The 22,177-nt window shown below is 39.3% G+C and overlaps 1 protein-coding gene across 1 annotated transcript in view; it reads right to left on the bottom strand.

Moving 5' to 3' along the window:
* The window catches only part of LOC141962048 (cytosolic phospholipase A2 beta-like), a 28,958-nt gene extending 11,811 nt beyond the window's left edge, over positions 1 to 17,147 (bottom strand). Inside the window, exons 1-13 of the mRNA XM_074909573.1 lie at positions 17,127 to 17,147; positions 11,264 to 11,336; positions 10,036 to 10,212; positions 9,264 to 9,400; positions 8,419 to 8,550; positions 7,179 to 7,237; positions 5,378 to 5,420; positions 4,105 to 4,168; positions 3,560 to 3,687; positions 3,328 to 3,438; positions 2,249 to 2,286; positions 1,195 to 1,330; positions 70 to 206 (exon numbers count right to left, since the gene is read on the bottom strand). Coding sequence (XP_074765674.1) covers positions 70 to 206; positions 1,195 to 1,330; positions 2,249 to 2,286; positions 3,328 to 3,438; positions 3,560 to 3,687; positions 4,105 to 4,168; positions 5,378 to 5,420; positions 7,179 to 7,237; positions 8,419 to 8,550; positions 9,264 to 9,400; positions 10,036 to 10,212; positions 11,264 to 11,336; positions 17,127 to 17,147 — 1,256 coding nt within the window. The remainder of the gene's footprint in view (positions 1 to 69; positions 207 to 1,194; positions 1,331 to 2,248; positions 2,287 to 3,327; positions 3,439 to 3,559; positions 3,688 to 4,104; positions 4,169 to 5,377; positions 5,421 to 7,178; positions 7,238 to 8,418; positions 8,551 to 9,263; positions 9,401 to 10,035; positions 10,213 to 11,263; positions 11,337 to 17,126) is intronic.
* Between the last annotated feature and the right edge of the window lie 5,030 nt (positions 17,148 to 22,177).

Genomic DNA, 22,177 nt, shown 5'->3' with positions numbered 1-22,177 from the left:
ATCTCTGTCACTGTGTGGAAACACAGTGTCACATTCATTCCAAATATAAATCTCATTTTCTATACACACCATGTTGAGCCAGAAGCCCCGGTGAGATAGGTAACACAGTCCAAGAGATTTAGCTTCTGAAGAGCTAAGAGGTGGCCAAACATAGCTGACATTGCTCTGAGGCCTCCGCCTGTTGCCATAACAGCTATTACCGGGACCTGTTCAAAACATAAGTATTATCTTCAAAAAGTTACTCACTTGCCTACTTGGAAAAGCCTAATTACAGCTCATTTAATTTTCTCAGCAGACTTCACTGGAGGACAATTAAATTGATTCAACATTCAGCCAGACTTTACCAGTACCTTCTTTAAATTAACCTCCAGATACTCAGTGGGTTCCCTTAACACCAAAGCTTGGATGAGTTTGAATATGCAGTGTTTTTTACTTTCCTTCCTCCCCTTGTTCTTTATAATTGGAATTGCAATGATTAATAACAGATAATGATATTATTTTATTATAACTAACAAAAATTGCAATAAATGTAATTAAGAACAGATTCAAGGAAGTCCTAAGCAGAGTTCATAAAAATATATTAAGCAAACAAAATTAATCTTTGGACAGCATCCATTCAACAAACGTAATTCCAGCAAGAAAATAAATGTTCACTTAAAAATTCACTCTGGATCTTGGCAACAAAACATATTTCAGCTGGAGCTTGTTATAAAATGTTTTTTCTGCACTTGGAAGAATTTTGACTTTTTGTGAAGAGTGTTCTGGAAAAAAAAAAAAAAAAGTAAGCCTAAAGAAGGGACAATACAGTGATTTCATAAATATTGATGTGAGGTGAATTTCAAATACTCTTGTTTCCTGCTTGGTTTGGGTTGTCTGGCTAGGCTGTGTCTAACACAATGTACCAGTGCCTCCTATCTTGCTGGCCCACTGCATCACACTGTTGGAAACTGGCTTTGAAGAGTGGTATATTATATCCTTGGGACTCTGACCCATTTAAAAGAATGGAGTCATGAATAGCTGAGCTGAATTTTTAGATGAGTATGGGGTATGCCACACTGAGAACTTCTCCTCCGCTGCCATTCAAATCAATGGGTTTGTCATCAGCATGCAAAAACTACTAGAAATTTTGTGGGGACTTGTGCCAATCCTAATTCAATAGACCCACGCCCCATGCTTGGATTCCAACTCACAGACCTCGTGTCCATGTAGATCTCTTTCCAGATGAAGAACCCTTTTCAGGGCACTGGCAACCACTCTCTTCCTTTTTTGCAAGAATTCTTGCTCTTCTCGGCACAGATCATACCCTAAGCGCACATCTAGCTTTTCTGTGCTGAAACATAAATAAATCCAGAGATACAGGATTGGTGTTTAAAATGTATATAGAACTATTTTCAGCAACTGCAGTCTATTAAATAACATAAAAAATCATGATTCATTGTTCAGTTTTAGAGACAGTAATGCAGCTCCCAGTTTCAAAGAAATCAACTGGTTTGCTTCTACATGGTCTCTATATTTTCTGATGTTTCAGTGTAAGTTTTGCTACAAACTAAGTATAGCAAATATGAAAAAAAAAAAAAGTTTTTTTGTGTCAGTAGCTTTGTAAGCGGAATCCTTTCTATTTCTGCTTCATCTAATTTCTGAGCAAAGGGTGACTTGAACTTAACAAGGTCTTTCATAGGGTTTTGTACCATTGATTTATACAGACACAATACAATGAAAAAGATATTCAGATAGTAAGCTATTCAGATGATTTTGGTTTATTTGTTGTCTGTCTCCTTATTTTACTGTGTAACATTTCATCTTCTCTAGCTTGTACTTCTTTCTATTGATATCACCCAAGCCACAAACCTATTTTCTTAAGAATACCTGTGTGGTTTGAATAATGTATGGACTCTGGATGTTTTGCTTATTTCAAATTCCCTTTACCCTCTGACTTCTTCCCGCTTCTGTATCCCTTTTGAAGGAGCTTCCAATCTCAGTTTTTGGTTCTTTGACGCAAAGGACACTCAGTGACTAAGTTCCTCACTGTTTGAAATTTTTTTTTTTTTTTTTTGCATCTTGGTGTGACTCTTTTGCCCCAAGGACATTTAACTTTGATCTGTTGTGGTGACTCTTTAATGACTTAAATATTGTTACATTTTGCCCCTAGTCTTGTGCATTCCTTGTATCTAAATAAAGGATACTCTGTTCTAGAATTCAGGGTTCAAAGAGCAATAAAACCTTTAGAGAAAAAAAACAGTTCTCTTACCAATCATTTAGTTGGAGGTACAGCTGCAGTGGCACATTCTGTAAACAAAGAAATGAGAGCACAATGTGGATGACTGGGTAAAAGAAAAGTTTTGAAATCCAGACTTTCAGAGCCTCCTGGAATGCCCCCACCACTACACCAATACCACCCTGTATACAGTTTTTTGGAAAACTGTAGTGGGATGGAGAAGGAAAGCAACTACACGCCAAAAGTTCTACAGAGAAGCAAAAGAGGCAGGAGTAGTCGAAGTGGCTAGATGAACGGGCTGTGAAACTGGATTTCTGCCTCACTGTGAACATACCTCCACGAACCATTCTAACCCAGCAGCAGCATCACAATGCCACCCTCCTACTGTTGAGGACGGAGGACAGCAGCCAGATAAAGACAGTGATAAAGAGGAAACACGAGTCACGCATCCTTCCAAAAAGCTACTGGAGGTAAAGAAGAGTCCCAACAGAGGGGTGGGGAATCAGTCATGGTGAACAGCCATTCATTCTCCCTTCTCTTTACAGGAAAGGCTGATGAGAAATTCTTCTCCTGTCTTTGCCTCTCATTTGCTGCAAGGTCTGGGAAAGGATGTCTGGCTATCATTAACAGATTAATCTGGCCACACAGCAGCATTACTACTGCTTTTAAAGCAACTTATAGCTGTATCTCTCCACCAGTTACCATCATGACTGTACACATAGAAGAATGTGACAGAATTGTTCTCTGAGGGTAAGATTCAACTCAGCTAATTGTAGCCATCTAAAACTTAGGTATATAGACTGAGCTAGCCACCCAGGCTTGATAAAGAGCAGTGGGGCATCCCAAAGTCTTGCTAGGGGCATTGAACATTTTCTAACTGTGTAAAGACAGCAGAGGTTGGTCTGAAATGTGTCTAAAGCCGGCCAGGATGAATTCCCAATTATTTATTTTATCGATGGAAAATTGATACTCCTCTGAGAAAACTAACCTTTTTTTCACAGAAAATTGTATTTGCACAAAATTCTCCCTCAGGCTTACTGGTAAATGTTATGGTGTTAAACACTGAGGGTTACTCCACTCTTCTCTCCAGAAGATCATACAAATTCACTTACATTTCTTACAGGGAGGGTTACTTTCACTTTATGTCCAACAGGTAGAAATTTCAGTGGTACTGTTAAGGTGTCACTTAAATTGCTATTGTCATCTTCCTTATCAGAAACTTTCTACAGAGAAGAAAAAACACGTTTTTTATTCACAGAATAGAAGCAATACAGTTTTTTACATTTTGGTGACACTGGAAATAAGCAAGCAGTATGAACAGTGGTATTGTATAGTGCCCATTACCTGCAGCCTGGCTTTTAGAACTGGCTCCCAAGACTTCACACAGTGGAAGTAGAAAGTATCTGTGTCCTCTGTAGTTTTCTGTGTTCCCTCGTGAGATGCAGGCACCGTAAGCACGAGATTTTTACCCTCTAGCGAAAACAGATTTGTTTAGAGAATAATACTGCTGTTCAGGCAAAACAGCTCACAAAGTTGGCAAACTTTCTGTTGTAGCCATTCTCTGTGGTAACTCCTCTGTAAGCTGCCACACTGGCAAGTCTCCTACAGCACAGGAACTGGTACTCCTGCCTTTACCCCATAGTTTGGAGTGCTCCCAGAGTCAGCACTCTCTCATACTTCTGCAGTTTACTGTGTCCAAACTTGATAGTTTCAAGGAAAAGACCCGGAGATCAGTGTTACAGCTGGAGGCAGCTTCAGGGACTTTCACTGCATTACATTTTATTGTCTTCAGAACATTTTTAGTCATCTCTGTATCCTAAAGTGCCTCCATCTGGGTCTGAATGACTATGATTTGGTCGTGTTCTTGCTCCACAGAGAAATCAGCATACCTTTCAAATATTTCCTGCTTTCATTAATGTCCACTTGCACTTCCAAGCAGCAAACCTCACGGGACTGTAAAAGACAGGAGTGGAAAAGTATGAAGACAGCAAATGCCACATCTGCAGCAAATAAGGAAACACCATGCAGACACAACTACCAATAACACAGAGCCAACTAAACTGGTCTCAGTGCTGGCAGCGATCCAGCTGCACGAGAGTCAATTCAGAGCTCATGATACCAAGACAGCAGCCCAGTTACACTGCTTCAGAACTAGCTTGTCCACGCAGTGGTGCATTGCCAGAGGTTATTATACCCATTTGAGTTATCCCAAAATCAGGAAACTCTGTACAACAGAGTTGCCCAAACTGCTACACATATATCCGATCATTATTTAGGAAGGGTGGAGGAAAACACCTGATGATGAGTTTCTGTCTATTGTGGCAGTGATTAGTCTACAAGGCATCTTCTTGTTGGTCCTCATGTAGGGAGATCATGGATTTATTCCACCCTCCTCTCCAACTGAGTCATTCCAATTCACATTTAATAACTCATGCCAGAACAGTTTTCCAAACCATTTCAGGAACAACACATGCCAATCATTACAGCTCTTATGCCTCACACAGAAAATGAGGGGGAAAGAACAGAATATATGTTACTTTGCCTCAGGGGTATTCAACACTAGCATCTGGAAATCATATGCAGGCTTGGAGTGGTTGGCATGAAGTACTTTGTACTCCTTAGCTGCTGGGCCAGCCCAAGGAGGTGGGTAATGTACTACATGCTGACTAATAGCAAAAGAGCACTCTACGTTTCAATGACTAAAACAACTCTTTATTGAAAACCTCATCTCCCAAAAAGTGTTACATTAGATAACACACTGAACACTTACTATTGCCTTCTACAGACTCATCTCTTTCATAACCTTTGTTTTCCCTGCCAAGTGCCATACTGTATTACATGAAACACAAGAAGTTTTCACTTTGAACACCAACAGATATGGAGTACTGCAAAATTAACAAACCACAGCTGGGCAAAATATTGACATCTGTAATATCTGAGGACTTCAAGAAACACAGCTTCTATTTTTGCATGGAGAGCGGCAACAGTTAAGCCATAACAAATGGGAATCATCCCACATCTTTCACTTTATAATGCACACCATGCTCTTATCTATCATGGTAGATTCTGTTCTCTCTATAAAATGTCATATGTCTGGGGGAAGAGGAGACAATCAAAATGACAGAAAAGTCACTCCAAGCTAAATTCGTATGTGAACCTTACCACTAGGACATCATTGGTAATGAGGTGCTCCGGTGGGCCAGGACTGCCAAGACAGAATCAAAAAACAAATGAACAAAAGCTGTGTTTCTGGTATTTTTATTTTTATTTTTTTAATAGTAGTTTTATGACCTTTCCTGCTTAAAATTGAATATAATTATGTTAGTAACACAATTTGTTTTCCAAAAGGCATAATACATGATCACCTGTGCTAAGCACATGAACCAAAATGTAGTAACCAAACAAGAAGAAAGGCAGGAGAGCTCATAAAAATACCAGTGCTTAAAACTATATGCTAAGATACAGCAGAACAAAGACATATTGGTCTATGTGGAATCACGTCCTACTATTAAAAAATGACCATATGACTTAGGGAAAGCAAAGACTACTATTAATGTATTTTGCAAATACTTATTAGGAAAGACATTTCTGACTGTTCCAGATTATAATTTACAACCAATCACAAATGAACGGCAAATAAGAATTAGTGTATGACTGGAAAACACAGACGTAAATAACAGAAAGTCTTTGTCCCAGACATTTTACCTTGTAAGACCTAGGTCTGTCACTGAGTGGATGTTGTTATTCAATACTACGTGTAACCTATAGAGTCTACAAACAGCATCTCTCATTAAGGCTAATACTCCAACATCATTATGTGACACACATCCATAAGTGCTTTCATACATCAGAAGGGACCATTAAAGTTATATAGTATGTAATATTTGACTTTCTGCAAAGTCCAGGGTATTTTACCAAGCACCAATTCCAGCCTTAAAACTTCTTTTTCAGCTGTAGAACGTATTTAAATGTAAATAAGTAGGTTGGACTTCCAAGGACGGAGAATCCACCACTTGCCTTATAAAGTGAATGGTGAAAAATGTTCCTCTTATTTCTAGTCTGAATCTACTCAGTCCAGTTTCCAAGCACTGCACCTCTGTCTGTCCTTTTTATACATCTGGCTGTGACTTCTTCCACATTTGCAAGAGATGCTTATACCATCTATTAAAGTATCTCTCATAAATAAATTAAGTAGATTGTCCTGAGTTTCACTGTGCGAGAAACTAACCAAGAAGACCAGTGACTTTTTTCATGCATTTTCATTTTTAAGAATAAGAAGCCTTATTTAAAACAGTTCCTTCTTCTAATCATCCAGTTAGTCAGTTTTGACTGGACTGTGTTCCTAATTTTCATAATGCTAAGCTCAAATATGCCAGAACGTGTAGTTTAGGTGTTTTCTTTCAACCAAACTTGTGATAGCATTTAAAAGAGAAATAAAGTTTATCTTGTGAGGTTTGTTCTTCTCCAGACAATGTTGATTACCACTTTGAGGGGGGTGGTCTTAAATTTGTATGGTTTTTTTCTGTTTAACTAAGCTATCACCTAATGGGTGACTTTTCTAATATTGTCTGCATAACTCTATGTATATATCGTGATAATAATGCAAGACAAGTTTTTTAGTCTTTCAGAAACACTACAGTGTTCTAGGCATTGTTCAATTAATAGTAACATTAATATTGAAGAGCACGTCTCTCAAGTTTTGCATGCATCTCTTGTACATCTTGCCACATCATGCCAGCGTTACTACATTTCCACGACCAAGATATACACGTCAAACGGAAAGTAAGATTTATATGAAATACACTGAAAGGCAGAATTATCTGGGGAAGTTAGGCTGAAAAAAAGTTTGGAACTGTAATTTTGGCTCACTGCTGGGAGGAAGAGCTGGATGAGGTTCCTCTTTCTCTGAGATATTATTACTCCCTGGCAGATCTATACCTTTCAGCTTTGGAATTTTACTCACATTCTTTCCATCCAGAATTCCACTTCTAGACTTTCCCATTTCTTAATGCATCTCTCTGTCTAAAAAGAAAAGGGTAAAATAAATATAGATTCTTGGAGGCTGCAAAAAATTTGGCAGTACAGACACACGTAAAAACCACTTCCATGGCTGAAATCTCTTCTGCTACTGTTACCAAAAAAGGTGTGTGTTACCTCTTTGCAAAGCTGAAATTGCAATGGAAACCACAGGCTTGCAAAAGGCACGCAAGATTAATATTCTCCCATTGTGGGATATGTAGAATTATACATATTTCCAAAGATGGAGTCACAGAGGGAAAGCTTGACTGAAACAGAAATGTAATGGCTTTTTGCAAAGACGGTGTGCACAGGGGAAAGGCATTGAAGCCCAGCAACAAATGCAGCTAACGCCTGAGTCATTTCCATGTACAAACCATTTAAAGCACATTCACACTGCACCCAGCTGACATGAAGTAGGCAAGAGTACCCTGGACTGAGGTGGTTATTGAATCGTTATATTTCCAGTGACTCACCCCCTGGCTGAGAAGTGCATGGCATCAGCCTGCAGAGTCACAGGCAAAATCCATGTTAACAGCTTTCAGTACTTGGGAAGCAGCTGTTCTTTTGGGTATGGACTGTCTCCTTCCGGCAGTGAGCCACAGCTCAGACAAACCCGCAGGCCTATCCCAGCTTTGTTCTCTGGACAATTCTTTTTCATGGGCTCCTTAACAGAATACCAATGATGTTAGTAGAACAGGCGTCCCTTTACTATGGGCTAGAGAAATCTGAATCACCTAGAAGGAAACCCAGCATGAATACCAACAGGAGAAGGCTGAAAGAATCATTTAATTCAAGTGGTGAGTGGACTGTCTTCATGTTTTTAATAAAAAGTTGACATTTAAGAGGAAATGTTCTCTAAGCATGGCAAAAGTGGAATAAAGCCGAAAGGTAAGTTATTTATTTGTATTATAAAAGATAAAAATTACTATTTACAGCTGCTCCCTGTTAACATATTTTCCCCCCACAGGCACTGTGGGCACGAGAGAGAAACTGCTTCATTTTCTGAATCTGTGAAAAGAGATTAACGAACTCACAAAAATCCAGCACAATGATACCTGTTTTGCTAATATATTGATAATGATATATACAGATATCTGTTTATGCAGATCCAAACCCCACTTAACATGGAAGCCAATGTGGACAATGAGTTCTTGCTGAGCTCTCCCTGTATTTTCAGTCCTTACCTCTGATTTCAAAGCAAATGTCTCACGGAGTGTCTCCCCGGGTCTGATTCTAGCAATGTTAAAAAGAACTGTGAACTGCATGTCATCTTTGGTGAGTGGATCTTCATCACACACTGCCAATTCTAAAATGTTCTGGTAGTAGAAGAAAGTAAGTAAGAACTGTTATTGAGCTGCTATTACACAGAAACAAAATAAATGGTTATAGACTTGTGCAGCTGCTTGACTAGCACAGTGGTAAGAAACATGTGCTCTCCTTCAAGAGTTTGTTAATGTGGAACACCTTCTTTAAACCCAGCCTTGGGAAACTTATCATGAAATAGAAGACAACTACCTATAACAGAGAGCTCCCACTATCCTGAGACAGAAAAGATGTCAGTGCTTTGTACCACACTGACAACCTTCCCAAAGAACGCACTCAGTTTCTTCATCCCCAAAGTCCTCTTAACTGCATAGCTTGGGGTAGGATTAAATTTGTTGTCTACATCACAGCAACTCCTCCACCCTTCCCTTACAACCAGTGGAGGGAAAGCTCTTTCTAAATTAACCATCCAAAATAGCCCAAATGAAGGATGCTACAGCAGTGCTTATTTCTCTCAGGTGACAACAAAGTGAATCTGAACTAGCTCAGATGTAGGCATTTGCATCACCAATGTCTATAACTACCCGAGGGGAACACTACTGCCTATGTCTACTATTTTGTGCTAACCAGTCAGTTGCAAATTCTGTTACACAATCATTTTCTTAAGTTATTTAGCACAGCTGATCAACAGTGTCAACTGAGGATTCCCAGCTATTCAAAATGGTGACATTTCCACATTTCTTTTTTTTTTTTTTTTTTTTAATACCTCAACTTCTCTCTGGATCCTAAAGTAGAAGGTCTCATTCCAGACAGGGTTGTCAGAATTCCTGATGGTTTTGGTCCGAAGCTTTCCATTTGAAGCAGATGGCAGCCACAAGCGCACATAGCAGTCTGAAGCAGTCACTGCAGCAGAGAAAAATTAAAAACCTGATGCCTATATTACAGAGGAAAAGTAGGGCAAGGCCATGATTCTGGGGGCTAACAAATATTACTACTTTTCTTAAATAAGTAAAGAGGCCACCAGTGGAAGCAACCAAGGAAAACCATCTAATTCCTGGGTAACTACAAACTGCAAACGTACACATGCACACACAAAGTACACTAAAAGCCATGTTTCCCATGTGAAGATAAAGAGGTATAAAAGACCCCGCGGACCATTCATCGGGCACAATCCCTAAAATTCCAGTCAACAATGTTAAAAAAGTTTAACTGAAACTAGAACTAGTCCCAAAGAGTGCTGTTAGGATGATTACAGGAAAAGAGAATGTGTATTACAGAGAAGACCAGAGGAGACTGGCTTGCTCAGTCTAGCAACACAGACATGCAGAGGGGACACGATGGCTGTCTAGAAGGGTTAGGTACTAGGGAAGAAAATCTGTTGCAGGTAAAGGCTGGTGGGTGCCCAAGACATGAAGGCACAAACAAGTCTGAACTCTTCATCTCACTTCCAGCCTACATCTATACTCCTTATGGTTAGTGCAGTCAGTGTCTCGAGCAGCTGTCCTTTGGGAAGAGCCGGGGTGGGAAAGTACATTTACTTTGTGAAGCTTGACAACGGTGTGAAAGGAAATCTCCAAGGTGATGTCTTTCAGAGCCGGAGTCTGGACTTGACGGAAGATGTCCACTGCACCCCGAGATGCCTAAATACTTCAGACTGGTATCAAGCAGTGAATAACATTGCCCCGCAAGGTTTTGGCAGGAAAGTGGAACTGTCCCTTCAATAGAGTAGATAGAAGAGATCATTGAAACTCGGAAATACAGGCCTTGTCACACTACCACCTTTCTAGTGTCCACCTCTAGACGTTGTTACATGGCATTTGCCACAGGAGTACAGGAAGCCCTTTGGCAGGCAGTTGCTCAACCAACAGGAGATTCACTTCCTCAGGTCTCCCTCACATCCGAGCTTGGCCAAGGTTGTGCTCGGCCCTGAATGATAAGATGTGAATGGTCTCAGCTGTAACTCAAGTAACTCATTACAAAGTGATGCTTTTTTGGCTGAACGTGTTGGTTTTCATTAAAGGAATACACAGGTCAGAGGTTTCAAGAATGTGAGAAAAGGCAGCTCAAGGTCTGTCCTGACTGAGGAACCCAAGGAGACCTCTGCAAAAATGGCAGCTGAATGGCTGGTCCACGGCACACCTTTACAAGCCATAAGGAGAGCGAGGCAAAGAGTTAAAGAAGGTTGAATACAAAAGTACACAGAAAAGTCTGTTTTGCCTGCATGTTCAGCATGTGCTTAGGGCTGGGTCTTCAGAGGCCCTCCTTAACCAGAAACTATCAATATCATTTAACATGACTGGTCTTATGAGAACTGGAAATACCCTGAATGATACAGTATTTTAGAAGGCTTGAAATTCTAAATTACCTTTGATTATTCTGTATGATTGATACATCGCAATGAAAGGTCCCTAAATACGTGGCCTGTGTGGCAAAAATTCCAATCTATTATATGATTTATACCAATTATGAACATCAAAACCAAACAACTCCAAGCAGATTTAGAGACTGCAGTGTTCTCACAAGGTCTACCTTCCCTTGTGTACCAAGAAATTCATCTGGGAGTCGGTTTTTACCAGTTCCCTGAAATGCCACTCTGTATGTCCTCCAATCTAATGATACCTCAGGCATTTGATCTAATTATACCCCTGGCATTAGTACTTCTATTGTTGTGCTTTATGTACATTGTTTGTATACCTTCAGAACTTAGGAACATTGCTCACTGTAAACTCTGGGAGTGACTGAAAATATAATCAAACCACAACTCACACAGGTCTCTTGACTTGATGTTCTTAGCTTGTATGATTCTTACAGAAAGCATGTGGATGGGGCAAAACTTCATCTGCAGAGAAAACAAATGCAATTAGTTTTATCAGCTCAGAATACAAAAATAATATGTATTTTGAACAGTACAGGGGACAGACTGTCCTTCTGTTTGTCCAGTGGAAGTACACCATGCTAAGACGGTAGCACAACTGCACACTGGGCTATTTGCTAAGTAGCTTGAGTAAGTGAAGACAGAGAAACAGGGGCTCAGAAAATGGTATGGAAAGTTTTCATAGTCACCCTAGAGGTGCCAATTTTCATACAACCTGATGCATGCATGGCCATGGTGATGGTCGTACTGCCAATCTGCCGAGGGTCCTATGCCACAGGTAGGACAAAAATGGGCCTTTGGGAGGCAATACTAGGAACTCACAGCTGCTCGCTTGGGTCCTGGCACAGCACTGACACTAGGCCAGGACGTGGTAGTTCCCAAAGTGCTCTAAACACTTCTGACTGTATCCCAACAAGGGCTAAATTTCCATGACGCTCCTAAGTAGGCCAAGCTCACCAAAAGACATCTAGAGGAATGCACTACAGATGAAGAAAGAAGAGCCCTGCTTTGAAGACATAATATCACAGCATCCCACATCATTAGGTGTCTTGGACACACCTAATGGAAATCGAAACACTTCTTCCAGACATGAGATTTATTTCTGTCATAGGCAAGCTATCATTGTAATGCTTATTTCAAGTGACTTGTTCCTAATTCTAACAAAGAATTAAGCTTCCCAACCTAAGCTGGTCAGAAAATATTCGCCATTGTTAGAAGACGTTCTGATAAGCCTGAGTGAACACACATGTACAGACATGTGACATTGTTAATACTAAAAGGGGGAAAACATTTCCTTCTTTTTTTTTTTTTTTTTCAAATTGGAACATTTAAATTTATTTTTAATTTTCTGTTGAGCATTTTAACTGTTTTTTTCATATTAGCATAGCTTGTCAGCAATAATTGGTGATAATAACATACAGTCCTGCTACCACTATTAAATTAAAACAGAACCACACCACGTTGGATGTGATTCATTAGGTTGAATGGCAGCTTAAGCTACACACTGACTGAAACACCGTATCTATTTGTCCAAATGAGAGTATTCCATTACACTGTAACAAAATAACTTCACAATTTTATTTTGGAAGTTAGCACCATGATTAATTTTCTTGACAATGAAATTATGAACTGTGGAGATAGAAACAGCCGGGGAAGGAGGAACCTCCCTATGGAAGGAGTTGCCTCACTACAGTTAATCTGAAAGCCTTTTAAAATGGGGTGGACACTACTGGACATGTTTAATAGAGTTGAGAATAGCCTTCATCCAGCTTCATTCAGTTTTGTTTAGAAGTAAATTATGTTACGTCAAATGGGTACCATTTGAACTGTGAATTAGCACACTCAAATAAACGCTTAATATTAAATTTTATTATGACACTTTTAAAGTTACATCTTTTTAAAATTCAGATTAATATTCAAGAGTCGCCCTGAGCAGAGATACCTTGTTGTTAAACCTACAAAATCACAGATTACTCTGTCTCTTGTCTTCCTAATGATTGATTAAAACACTTCTTGTATAAAAATGCAAGATGCATTTGTTCTCGTGTGACAACATTTCTATTATGTTTTCTTCAAATTTGAAACTCACATTTAAAACATTCTGAGTTTAACGCATTATGGATGTTACAAGTTCCATTTGGGACACTTCTATACTATATTCCAGTTTCCCACTGAAAGAATTTGACTTTAATTTTCCTGTGCAAATAGTTGTTTAACATAGAAGTACCAACTGGAAGACTCAGTCGGCATTCCTAGTGGGTCTCATTAGCATGAAATATTGGATTATGTAGCAAATTACAGAGCTGACTGTTTTTAATTAATGTGTTAATTCTGTGTTATTTTGTAATCAACTTCCCCCTTGCTCAACAGAAGCCCAAACCATTCTGAGAGTCTGTCTTCACTGGAGAAACAGATGTTGGTATACAACTTGCTTTAAACGTTTTGTGATGAAAATTTCCTAATTGCTTATAAAAATGGTGCATCTGCAGTTTGTCACCAGAGTACTCTAAATCGTGGTAGCTGACATGTTTTCATCCTCTCCCACTAGAGCCAGAGAGCCTCACTCCTCCTCCCTTCAACAGCAATCGCTTCCCTTAAACATGTCAACATCTGCCTGCTGATGGAAACATCATCAAATATGACTGTTCGCTACTTCTGATTTGGAGCATCTTAGCCCTTGTGTTGTTGCAGGGTAAAAGATAAACAGGTTCAGATGGGTAAATGTGGCCATAATAAACACTATGGGCTGTGCAAATCCCCAGGGGAAGCCAGAAGCCATCCTGCTCCCATGACTGCAGTTACTCCAGCCTGTGATAACCAGTCAGAACTGGGCTAATTCTTTTTTTCATGACAAAAAGGCAGAGCTAATTTTCTTCTACAACGGTGCAGGGCAGACTACTAGGGTCTGATTCGGGTGGTCTAAAATAACATCTTTGCTCAAAAGTGCTGGCACTCTAGAATACCCTTCTAGAAAAATTAATTATGGTTAGAGATACCACTTGCTATTTTCATAAAAAGCAATGTGTAATTTCATAATTAATGCAAACGGATAAACACAGATACCACATCCAGACAGCTCTTGACAGTCCTGTAGCTGTACTGGCCTTGCTCTTTTTAGTTCACTTCCTTGAGAGAAGCAGTTTCCTGCATAGGCACACAGAGAATAACAAAACCCCCCTGTAAATATCCAGAGTCAAAGGTCGCTTTCCCAGAAGTGCATCATTCTATTTTTACTGGAAAACTAGTGACACATTGAGGCCAATGACAGAGTTCAGGATTCAGCTACCTGTGTATATTTGCATCCTAGACAATAACACTCCAAACCAATAAATAGTAGCATGTCCAGAGTCCCAAAGAGTAGTATGAAATCTTCTCAAAGCTCATTAATAATGAGGAGCCTACCAAGTGAGTCTTTGGATGGGCAGTGAAAGAAGAAAAACCTACCATCTTTCATTTTACTCCTTATTGTCCCTCCACGCCGCTCCTAGAACAAGATCTCACGGCTACGTGCACTAGAAAGTTAGTCTCCTAGGGGTTAGTTTTTGCAGAGCCTGGCACTCTGGGAACGACCTCCCATCACCACCTATTTTTTTATTTTCTTTTTTTTTTTTTTTTTTCTTGAAAAAAGAATCCTTGGTTTGTACATGTTGGAAGTCTGACTAGAAACAGAATCTCAGCATTTAGCTCCCTCTGCACCAATCCTAAGCAGTTCTCTGAGTGGAGTTATCACCATGGGATAACACAGAGTTACGTGAAGTCTGATATGAGGAGTTTGCTCTCTGTCTTTTGACATTCTGTAAATAGCTGTAGGATTTATCACTCAGACTTATCAATATCTTTCAGGTAGGAATAATTAATTCCTTTCACAGATTACTTTTTCTTTCTCCAGTGGTGTACTAGAAGCTGTACAATAACTTATGTACAAGATCTTACACCAAATGTAATCCTTTGGCATATTCTTACCATTTATTCAATCCTGGATACTGAGGATTTGTTTCAACTACAACTTAGCAATTTATCAAATTAACGTTAAAGCTATAAACGTGTAAACTATAAAAAAGCCTCATGACCAGCCTGGTTCAAAGCATTCTCTTCCATATAAATTCTTTAACATCTAATACAGGATGAGTTTATTAGACCCTCTGTCAGTGAAAATACTGCTAGAAATTTGTCCTTCCAACCAGCTGCCTATTTTCATTAAAATTAGAGGAATGCGAAGTTCTGGTGGGAAAAGCAACTGACTGAAGAAATATGCAGAACCAGAAGAGGGGATAGAAGGAGACAGCATGACCATGAAAGCCTCATTTTCACTGGGAATCAAAATTATCCAAAATCTTGTGATTGTAAGTTGGAAGTTGAGAATCTTGTCGTTGGAAGGTGGAAGTGAGTAAATCTCATTTGCCTTACAAACATTTACTGGAATTTCATGTTACCACTGATGGATTGTTTCAAGAGTCATTGTGGATTTGGGATGCAGCCCCTGTTCATATTCTGTCATCTCTTTACATACATGAGTACAGGGCTCTGTATTGTCAAAATTTCTGAGTATTTTACCACATGAAAATTATTCCGTAGTTCACAAAATAAAACTGCTAAAGAGTGGTTATTCTTGTCTGAGCAGAAGAAAAGACCCTGTTATGAATACCAAAAACATTCCCAGGACGTTGTAAATTAATATTGTCCATCACTTCCATGCCAATTTGATAGCATTTTTAAACAGAAAAAAATTAACAGGGAGACTTTTAGTTGGTCTTCCTAGATAGTTCAAAGTATCCACACTCGTCTAAACAAGTTAGATTTTTTAAAATAAAAGGAAAAACAAACAAACAAAAAACCAAAAACACCAATCCACTCTTCTGATTTCCTTATCTTTTTACCAATTTACCACACTCAAAGATGCATTTGCCTGACAGAACGGCAGAGCTACCTGCAGTACTGCATGAATCTCCTTCCTTGGGAATAAAAGCTTTCTGACCTGAAGCTATGCTTGTACTCCAAGCTTTTGGCACTGTTGCCTATTAACCTGGAATATGTCTATACTTGTGGAATAGCAGTTGCAGCATTAGGAGGAAATGCAAGAACGTTCGGTGTAGTCAAGGCTTTCTAGATAAAATCATACCTAAGTTATCTACTCATCTATCAGATTCAGAATTATTTTATTAGATACAAAATTAATATTTAAAATTGATAGGTAATATTTATATCTAAGATAGGTAGCTCTGGATCTAACAGGCAGATAGATTAGATACAATTTTATCTAGAAAGTACATTATATTTACAATTTATATTCTTTGCCCAGAGCATGCAACGTTTGAATATTTTTAATCTATCGAGCTGTTTAAGCTACTGATATTTTCCTGAATCTTTAACTTCACCTGCAAATATTACCATGCCACAAGTAGAGTAAGTATTCTTTATTCTTAATGATTAACAATTCTCTATATGTCGCTATATATAACATTGTTTCTCACTATACTTAAAACCCATAAATGCCTGTATTTCTTTTGTTTGCTGCAAAACTTGACATAGGGTTTGATACATAAAGAATGGTTAGTTGTAAATGATTCACATCTTGCATTTCAGACACTGCATCCATTACTCTTCAAAGATATACATGAGAAAATAACTCTCAGCTAATAATTCTGTTGATTTATACTAAAAAGGATCAGTTAAAATTTCTGAATGGAGCTTATTATTAGAAAACTCGAGTCCAGACATGAAATAGTTGCACTAGAATCGCAGACACTGTAAACATTACATTAAAGATAGCTAAATCAGCCAAATACCTCATAGAAACTCTCCCCTGCAGCTAAAGTAATATAAAGTATGCTTTGCTGCTAGAAAAAGCTGTTGGTTTTTTTCCGCTGGGGCAAGAAATGAACATGTGCTATCCTGAGAAAAGCACGCAGTAGGGCTAAAGCACTTTCATTTTACAGTGAGGTAAACTCATCAAGGCCAGCCCTCTTCCTTCCTGGTGTTCACTCCAGCATGTACACCTCACGATAGAAGAAAAGGGCCATATTTTTTCTGTGTTTTCACTGAAGCTCGCTTGTATATTAGTTACTGGGAGGTAAAAGGGGAAAATGGTAAATTTGCAAAGTTCAGGATGACCCTGCCACATCGCACCAGCAGCAGTTGGTCTCTGCATCTCAGCCGATGCAAAGACGAGGGAGTTTGCTTGCAAGAACTGAAGCAGGGAGGTCCCAACAGCAAGGTGCCGGGCCACAGCAAAGCACAGAACTGCAATTCTCTTACCTTGGCTGGTGGGCTCCCCATGACACACAAGATGGCGACAGCAACAGAAAACCCAATTCGGGTAACAGATCTGCCAGCTGACAAACAGGCTCACAGCTTGTTGTTGCTGCTGAAATAACCTGAAGAACACATATAATTTATACAGGCGTTGAGCTCCACCCTCTGCCTCCTCTGTGTGGAGAAGAGTCTGCCTACGTCTGAGAGGCAAAGATCTGCAATGTCAGAGGTGAGAGGAAAGCTGCAGTTACCTCATCTTTGCCTGTCACTATTACCTCTCACCATTTGTTATTGCCCCAATATTGTCCTGCCAGGCTTTGGGGTGGATTCTGCCACTTTCAGAAAGTCTTCCTTCACTCCTCATCTCTTCCATCTATCTAGTCAGTGGCTAAATTTTCAGTAGCTATTAAGGTCTTCCACAAAATACTCCAGGGGAAAAAAAAACAAAAACAAAACAAAAAAAAAAAAAAAAAAAAAAACCAAAAAAAAAAAAAACAAAACCACCACCAAAAAAACCCGAAGGGAGGGGATAGCTAATCTTATCTATTAAATTTCCGGTCAGAGACCAACCCACTTCTGAATGCTCTTTTCAACTCCTCCTAAAATAGGGACTTGTTTATTGGGATTATTTGGAATCTTTCTACCAACCAGTAAGTCAAGTCTCCTCACTTTGAAGTACCTACTGAATGACTACCTGGCCAATGCAGAGATGCTGGTGAAATTGAGATAAATATCCGTAGGGAAAGGGAAAGCTGCATACCTGCTGGGCTTTTCTCCTCTACACACTTCTTACGAGAACATGACAACTTGACACCTCTCCGCTTCCCATTCTATTTGCCCATCAGCTTGCTGGTGAAAGTGGTGGGTCCTAAGGCATCCTCTGGAGATGGCACAGGCATGGCATCCTCCACATCTCCCTTGCCTGCTGTGGACTGCTGACAGACAGCTCGTGGGGTCTCTGTCAGGACATTGCTCCAGGGAAGCTGTTCTGGCTATACTTTAATCCACACTTGCAATTTCATGTTGGATGGCATGCAGACCCAGACTTGGAAAAGGCTTGGAGGCCACCATAAGTATGCAGTAAAATATGTCCTCACTGGGAGACAGTAATATCAGACAGGACCAAGTCTCACCAAACAACCAGTGGACACCTTACACTGATGGAGAGTGTCAAGAGATAATTTTCATCAAATAGTAGTTATGAGTTCGGATTTTGGCAAGAGAAGGAAAAAATTGAAATTAATCACAATATATGTTTATCTGAACTCTTTGGGTTTAGATTTTTCCTGAAACTCAGATGCACACTGTAGATCACCTTTAAATCACTTTTTAAAGCATTTTCCACAAAAAATCTGTTACCAATTGAAAATCAGTTCTAGTCAGATGCTCCTGGGTTATGCAAGTGAGAACCAACAGCTCAAACTGACACTTGACAAAGATTCTACTGTGGCTGGCCATGCAGCCACCACGCTAGCGGTGAGGACTGGAGGCAGACTCACCCAAGCAGCAGGGTGAGAACTTGAGTGCTTAGTTAGGTTGCTTTGAAATACTAAAAAGAAAGATATCTGAAATAAAGGTCTGCTGTGTATGTGCAGCAAATCAAAGGGCACCTACAAAACTCACAGAAGAATAAGCCAAACTCATCAGAAAGCAATCTGGGGTTCAGATCAATTAACTATGCAAGCCTTGTGCTCCTGCAGTAACACTGTTTTGACAGTCTCACTTGGGCATTTTTACAGGAGCAGTCAAGACTGTTGTGCGAGCATTCTTCACCATGCTTTCTTGGATACCAAAATCTGCAGCATCCCATTTCAGGAGATAAGAAAAAAAGCATAGAAAAAGGGGAAAAAGCTCTTATTCAGAGTGGAGGTTTGTTTTTCCTCCTTTATATTGCTGTTGCAGCTTCGATCACAGGTTCTGCTGCTGTAGTGAACTGAGAAACCAAAATAGCAGGCTGGCAAATTTACCTCCTAAAGAGAACGCAAATGGAAAAACAGCCAGAGAAAAATGAACTCCACTCAAAGAGGGGGTATGTCTGCCTGGAAACGGAGCAACACATTAAAAAACAGAACAGCTGCAGCAGGGAGACCCAGGTCTTAATGGAACAGGAAAGAAGAAAAAAAGGTCCCAGAATGTCTTCAAATCAAGGTGTAAAAGTTATTTTGGAGAGCTATGGAACTAGTTTTTCCAATAGCCGCTCCAAGAAGCTAATGTTTCCAGTAAATCAGCATGGCCAAAATACATAAAGCATTTTGTGTTGCTTGTCAACAACCACACTGAGAAATTCCACATCCATTTCCTCCTGGACATGAGAGAGATGGGCTACGTGATTGCAGGTCGTACTACAGACACAAAAAATGTACAGCATGGGTAAAGTAAGACATAGAAAATCAACTGCGTAAAGAAGGAAAGGCAAAACTAAAAGGTTAAACCTAAAGCAAAGAGGGCACAGCACAATGCATTAGTGAACTAGCTAAATAGTAAGCAGTATCTTCAAGGGGTACAGAAAGTACTGCCCCTTCCCTTTTTAGAGGGGGAACATAGTCATGCCAGGCTTATACTAGTGGAAGTAGATTCAGAAAATATAACACTGTATCTGTGGTTTCAGCCTGTAAAAGACTATTCAGGAGACAAAGAGAAGAGGGATTCTAGAATGATTTTACAGGTTAATTAAGCTGGTCTCACTCCACCTTTATCACTGAACCTTATTTGTTTTCTGAATCAATATTAAGAAAGGACTTGGAAATAAGCTGGGGGGGCGGGGGGGGGAGGATAAAAAGACACCAAATTACACTGGGGCTATATTACTTCATATGCTACCTGTTGGCATTCAGAAAAGCACACAAGAGACTACGTGAAACAGAATCAGAATGGAAGAAATGCAAGCTCATGCTGCTCTCGGTATGCAAGAAATAAAAGATAATTAACATGGTGTTCAGCTTCATGCAACTTACCCAGTGGGCTGCTCACTAACAGCCCCTTCCAAGAAACTACTGAGAGTCACAGCTGAGCTGCCAGAAACCAAGTAGTAGAGTAGTAGCAACTCTAAATGTGAATTGGATCATCATACTGCCAGCATAAACTTAAAAGCTAACTGGGACTGAACGTACAAAAGGTACTGAAGACCCATTTAGTGAAGAACATTACTTACCCCAGCAATGGCAACAGCACAGCACAATTTCACACAAATATGTCTCAGCTTTGATGTACAAAAAACTGCCGTCCGCGATGCACTCTTCCTTCCATGCTAGATCCTAGCAGCCTCACAAGCAGGGATGGCAGTTACTGAAACACTCTTTTATAAATACAAATCTCCTATGATTTTGTTTAAGAACATTTGTTCATCATCCCATGAAAGCTGTTAAGTAGACAGAAGTGATGGATCTTCCTAGGGCCTGATGCAGCTACACAATTGAGGAGATGGAAGACTGTGCAGCTTTACAGACACTTCTTGTGCCAGAGAGTGGCAATGGGAGATGACAGTTGCTTTTTCTCTACCTCATAAATTAGTTTATACCTTGTTCAGCTCAGTGGCTAGGTTAGAAAAATCACAGTAATCTGAGAAAATAATTGTCTATAGTCAAATGCAAAACAAAGATATTCAAAATTTTCTCAGAAATTGGGAAAAGTAGCTCATCCTCAAATTAATTTTTTTTTCATATTTGGGTTATTTAAGCACTGTAAAAATTAATAAAAAAAATCATTAAAATATATCTCTATTTTTCAATTCAACATTGCCATGTGAAACTAGAAGCTATAAAGCAAAGCTTCAGAAATGCCAGATCTGGGGACCTTTCAAAACTGAAGCATTTAATTTTGAAATAAAAACTTTCTAATCTTTCATTGTTTCCATCCCCCATTCTCTTTCAGCACAACAACACAGTTAATTTGAAATTATTTTAGATCATTGAACACTTTCCAAACAACCATTTTCAGCACACCTGATGTTAATTAGAATAAAATACCAAGTTGTGTGTTAGGGTAGCAGGCAGGTGATGGCAGCATTTGTAAACTGACTGTCCTAGCTATCAAGATCTAAACCTGTTTCAGAAAAGTAAAAGGTGCTATATCCTCTTACCTATCTCCCTAACTACTGCAATCTTAAATAAAGGTATCACACAGTAAAGCCAGTATCACTGCCTATTTTTCCTGACCAGAGTAAGAGAGCTACTAATTTCCTCAGATACTTTTCAGGTGAGGTTGTAACTATGGTGAGATAGTGATCTGCGCAGCTTCAGGATGGGAGGAAGCTGCTTATTACTGTCCTGGGGTATCTGAGGACTGGAGTGTTATCTTTCCAAGACACGTCAATGTAAAGCCACACACTGAAACCCACTGTTTATGTTTAGAAATTGTTCTTTTATTTTAAACCAAGTGATTGCAGCGCATCTAATTGGAATAATTGAGTAAGATATTTCCATGTCATTCCACTCCAGCCAGTTTCTGAGACCTTTATCTTCAGATCTTATTCATACTGATGTCAGTATGAAATTGCCTGAGTAAAGACCTCGGAAGAGTTAGGTAAGTATTACACTTAACCACTTGACTGACAGGAAGACTTGACTTATGGTTATGGTATTTAGCTTCAAATTATCAAAAGAAGGGTTTCTTTCTCAGTTGCCACCAACCTCTTGTATTTTTTTAATAGTCACTTTTTTAGAATCAAGAGAGTAACTCTTGTTTTCTCCTATTGTTTTGAACTCTTTATGGCTGTAAGTTCTTTGAGGCAAGACCTACTAAGGAAATATTTGCTACTGAATGTTATTATACTGGGCAAGAGTAATTAAAAAACAAAGGTTACTGTGATTGTATGACACACATAGCAGTATTTCTAACCCTGTTGCTGTTCTGTATCAAATCCTCATTCAGCCCTGTATGTGGTTTTATTCAAGGTTCTACCTTTACTTGAGCACAGTCCTTCAATGTTGGATCAGAAAAGGATATAAGATATACACGCATTTATTTCATATGATATGCAAGTCATTAAGGGTTCAGTTCATTCATTCCAGGCATTAACTTATCCTCCAAGTAGCCCTCCAAAATTAGCAACACTA

This window comes from Athene noctua, chromosome 6 (assembly GCF_965140245.1).
Source record: "Athene noctua chromosome 6, bAthNoc1.hap1.1, whole genome shotgun sequence".
In the NCBI taxonomy this organism is placed as follows: Eukaryota; Metazoa; Chordata; class Aves; order Strigiformes; family Strigidae; genus Athene; species Athene noctua.
Note: the sequence above shows the minus strand (reverse complement) of the source record. Positions and strands in the feature narration are given on the sequence as shown.